The sequence below is a fragment of the Fukomys damarensis genome, unplaced genomic scaffold (assembly GCF_012274545.1).
Source record: "Fukomys damarensis isolate Sample0158 unplaced genomic scaffold, DMR_v1.0_HiC HiC_scaffold_17, whole genome shotgun sequence".
NCBI lineage: Eukaryota > Metazoa > Chordata > Mammalia > Rodentia > Bathyergidae > Fukomys > Fukomys damarensis.
In genome coordinates this window covers 7,588,966-7,593,225 of record NW_022900929.1, presented here as the reverse complement: position 1 = coordinate 7,593,225, position 4,260 = coordinate 7,588,966, and the positions used below count along the sequence as shown (strand labels likewise).

The 4,260-nt window shown below is 37.7% G+C and overlaps 1 protein-coding gene across 1 annotated transcript in view; it reads left to right on the top strand.

The window, feature by feature from the left end:
• The window catches only part of LOC104860368 (probable C-mannosyltransferase DPY19L2), a 78,020-nt gene that overhangs the window by 42,914 nt on the left and 30,846 nt on the right, over positions 1-4,260 (top strand). The window contains exon 14 of the mRNA XM_010621500.1: positions 2,372-2,452. Within this exon, the coding sequence (XP_010619802.1) occupies positions 2,372-2,452 (81 nt within the window). The remainder of the gene's footprint in view (positions 1-2,371; positions 2,453-4,260) is intronic.

Genomic DNA, 4,260 nt, shown 5'->3' with positions numbered 1-4,260 from the left:
ACAGTTTTTTTAAATCCAACTTTTTATTTCTAGAAACAATATAATAATGTTCTACACAACTCATGATTTATATTCAATAAACATTTTAGAGAGCTACTGCCAAAGATAGGAAGTAGTCCCACACTAGCATTCTTTTTCTGTAGTATTTTGATGTGCACCTATTAAAATATAAAACCATACTGGGCTGGGGATTTAGCTCAGTGGTTCCAGCGCCTGCCTCGCAAGGGCAAGGGCCAGAGTTCACTACTTGGTACCAAAAAAAATAAATAAATAAATAAAACCATATTGATTTTTGTTTTTTGGGGGGTACCGGGGATTGAATTCGGGTCTTTGTGCTTGCAAGGCAGGCCACCAAACCGCTGAGCTAAATCCCCAGTCCAATAAAACCATATTGAAAAGCCATACATTTATATGTTATATATTGACAGAGTAAAACTAGAAAAGTTACGGTAAATTGAGGAGGTAATTTTTTACTCAGAACCCAAAAGAGCAAAATGGAAGAGTTCTGCTCTCTGGAGGCTACCTCCTGACCTTTACGGTGGAAATGCAGAAGGATTTGTCTACTAAGTTGTTGGATGACATGGCACTTCTAATGCAGTATTTTTCATTTCATAAAATTGGGCAATTTGATAACTCAAAAACATAAGAAAGTCAGGGGCCGGGGATTTAGTTCAGGGGTGGTGCCGCCGCCTGCTTAGCAAGTGCAAGGACCCAAGTACAAAAAAAAAAATAAGAAGAAGAAAGTCAAAATTTCAATCTCAAATTATTAAAAAAAGCAATTAAACAGTGTCTGTAGGTATTTATGGAATTCTGCCAAAGTGGTACTCAGAAGACAATGTATTGTCTTAAACTACATTTTCTACTACATTTTCAGTAGCAGTCTAGAAAGAATAAGAATTAAGCTATAAGTCAAGAATATTCAAGAAACAAAAAAAAAATCAAAGAAGTTTGGGAACAATCATACATACAAACATCTACTTGAAAATATGCCCTATATAATTGGAAGAAGAAATACATATCATTTGAATAAGTCTAACAAAATAGTAAAATATTTGATGGGGAACATTTTAAAATCTTAAAATGTAAAGATTATCCAAATAAATGGAAAAATAAGCCATGTTATCCATAAGAAGGCATAGAGGACAGTTCTCTTTGGGTTGAAAGGAATTCCAACAGGATTGCCTTGCAGGTTCCCTTTTCAGGGAACAGTGCTGGGATCATATGGTGTCTGTGCAGGGCAAGTTCACATTATCACAGACAGAAGCTGCAGGCACAGCCAAGGTAATTGCTCCTGCCACGCCCTTTGTGTCCTCCACACCCAGTCGTGATCCCCGAGTACACTGTGGCTCAGCAAGATGCTCCGGGCCCAGCCCTCCTGGAACCAGCCCTGGGTCTCTACAGTGGAGAATGGGCTTCCTCAGGACCTCACTTCCTCCTCCTTTTTTTGAGATGGTGACAGTGCTCTCTATCTATATACCTACATATAGATAGATTCTTATTTGTATTTGTTATCTGAAGTTTGTGCTGTTACTATTTTTTGCCTTTTAAGTCTCTGATCTGAGTCCATTCTCAATCTTCCGGGCCTCTATTCACATACAGTGGGTTCTCTTTTCCTCTGAGTAGTTTGGTTCATTTTGGGGTCCTTCTGCTCCTCCCCCTCTACCACTCTGTAAAGGTCTCCCCTTAATCTCTGCAGAGGCTCTGGTCAGAAACAGATCTTCTGTCTGTGTTACTTCCTTTTCTATTGACAGGAAATGTGGAGTTGTGCTGTCCCCCATTTTCTGCATTTGTGGCTGTCAGGTTTCATGTGTAGAGATTTGGGTTTAGGCTGCTGTCATTTTCCTCAGGCTGCTCAGAAATCTGCATTGGCTCTGTGTGTAATCAAGGGCAGCCAGAAAGTAACAGAAGCCTCACTGTCAGCTCCAGTGCATATTTCTCTTTTGAAAGGGAAAATTGTTATCAAAATTTTCTTTCTTGAAGAGGGACTCATGTAATTTTATTTCTAAAAGAGTGATAGAAGCATTTTAACATAGTGTTTTGAACTATGGCTTTTCAGCTAAGAAATATGTGGAAATAAACATATAACCTCTATTATTAGCTGAGATTAGAAAAAAATAACTAATTTCTTTTAGGTTTAGGATATGTAGCACTCTTGTATTATTACGTATTTTATAGCGGTATCATTAATTTCAGGTCTTTACCATAAAATAAAATTTCTTAAAGGAGCATTTTTTAAAAGAACTTACCTATATATACACCACTGACATATGTCACATAATTAAAATCTTTCTATGTCACTAGTAGGTATGATTTAATATTTTAACTGGATAATTTATAAATTTTAATGCTGGACTTCTATTTTGTCTTCTAGCTAATTCAAGGTGGTGCTTGGTGGCTTGGAACAATCAGTTTGAAATTTCTGACATCTAAAATCTTAGGTGTTTCAGACCATGTAAGTACTTTCTAGTCAAAACATTAAAGTTCCTAAAAAACATGTAGCTGGATGAAAACTGTGGAACAGTCTATTCTTACCACTGCATTTTACAGAATTTCCCATTTCTTCAAGGCTCCTGAGCTACTACTTATTGACAGAGTCAATTATAAAATCTTCCATTTCAGGGCCGGAGATTTAGCTCAGTGGTTCTGCCACCTGCTTTGCAAGTGTAAGGACCTGAGTTCGATCCCTGGTACCAAAAAAAAAAAAAAAAAATCTTGCATTTCAGTGGTCTCTGCAACCACTAGGAAAAAAATGTATCAGTGAATGCCAACTTAGTCTCCTAAGAAAAACACTAATACTTGGGTTACCAGCTATTTGTAATATTTCAGGTAAAATATAAATAGTCATTTGTTTAATAAATTTTCATTTATTGTATATTGTATCAGTCAGTGCTTACTAGAGAAACAGATTTAATACATGATACACAAATGTGTAAGGATTTATCAGACTGGCTTACAGTGGCCACTCTCTGTGTCAGTTGTGGTAGAGTACAAAAGCGCTGTCTATGCCCTGGAGATCCAAAGGCCTGGAGTTCACTGTAGTGTCCCGTTGGGAGTCCTCATCACGTGGATTGATGAGGCTGAATGAAGGGTCTGTGATGAAAGGCTAAAGAGTGTGCAGTGGAAGCCAGGAGACAATGTCCAAGGTGAAGGTGAAGACTGGAACTCTTTGGAAGATGTGGCGGTCCAGCTGTCACATCATGAACATGCCTGAGTTGGGGAGTGAGGCTTAAGAAAGGAAAGAACACTCAAGCCTGAGTAGAGACCAAGAGAAGTCTGATTTATTTCACAGAAACAGCTACTTTTAAAGGCACATCAACAGGAAGCGCCTAACTCCTACAGAAAATGTCAGATCTTTAACAGGAAGCACCTGACTCCTACAGATAACATCAGCTCTTTGGCTATCTCTTTGAGTTTCTCCCATGCAGGGTCAAAAACAAGTTTAACACGTGCAGCCCTTAAAAAGGAACAAATGTTAACAAATGCTAATTAGGAATATCCTGACCACACATTGTGTCAATGCCTTGATTATAAAGAAAGAAGTTATCTTTCAAATGTCAAATGCCAGTGGGTTATGACTGGCTCCCACATTTCCCCCTTTTTATTATATTTAGAGCAGGGGCTTTCCCTGTTCAGCAGAAAGACTGTGCCTGTCTTAGGTGAGAAATGTCCAGAGAAATCCCTTACCCATCATCAAGCCATGAGAAGTTTAATACTCATGTTCTGTCTTAGGTTGGATATTTCTCCACAATTCTCTTACCCGTCTTTGACTACCAGCCTCTGCAGGGGTTATACCATGGGTTGTGAAGGCCTGACATATAGCTTTCTCTACCTCTATCAATATTTGTAAACCTTGATCTTCATACCAGGACTCATTTTTACAGGCATCATTACAAAAGGAGGTTGTCTCAAAACCATCACAGAATGAAAGGAAGTCACCATTTCTGAGAATATACAGTTGGTCAATTTACAATTAATGATATTATCAGTTTCATAAACAATCTCTATATTTCCTACTAATGACATATAAGGAGCATTAACACATTATTCTCTTGTTCTTTGACTTGAGATAACACAGTATTTATGGTATTCCACATATTAGAGGGTCCCTATGTTATACAAAAGGATTGTCTCAAAACCATCACAGAATGAAAGGAAGTCACCATTTCTGAGAATATACAGTTGGTCAATTTACAATTAATGATATTATCAGTTTCATAAACAATCTCTATATTTCCTACTAATGACATATAAGGAGAATAT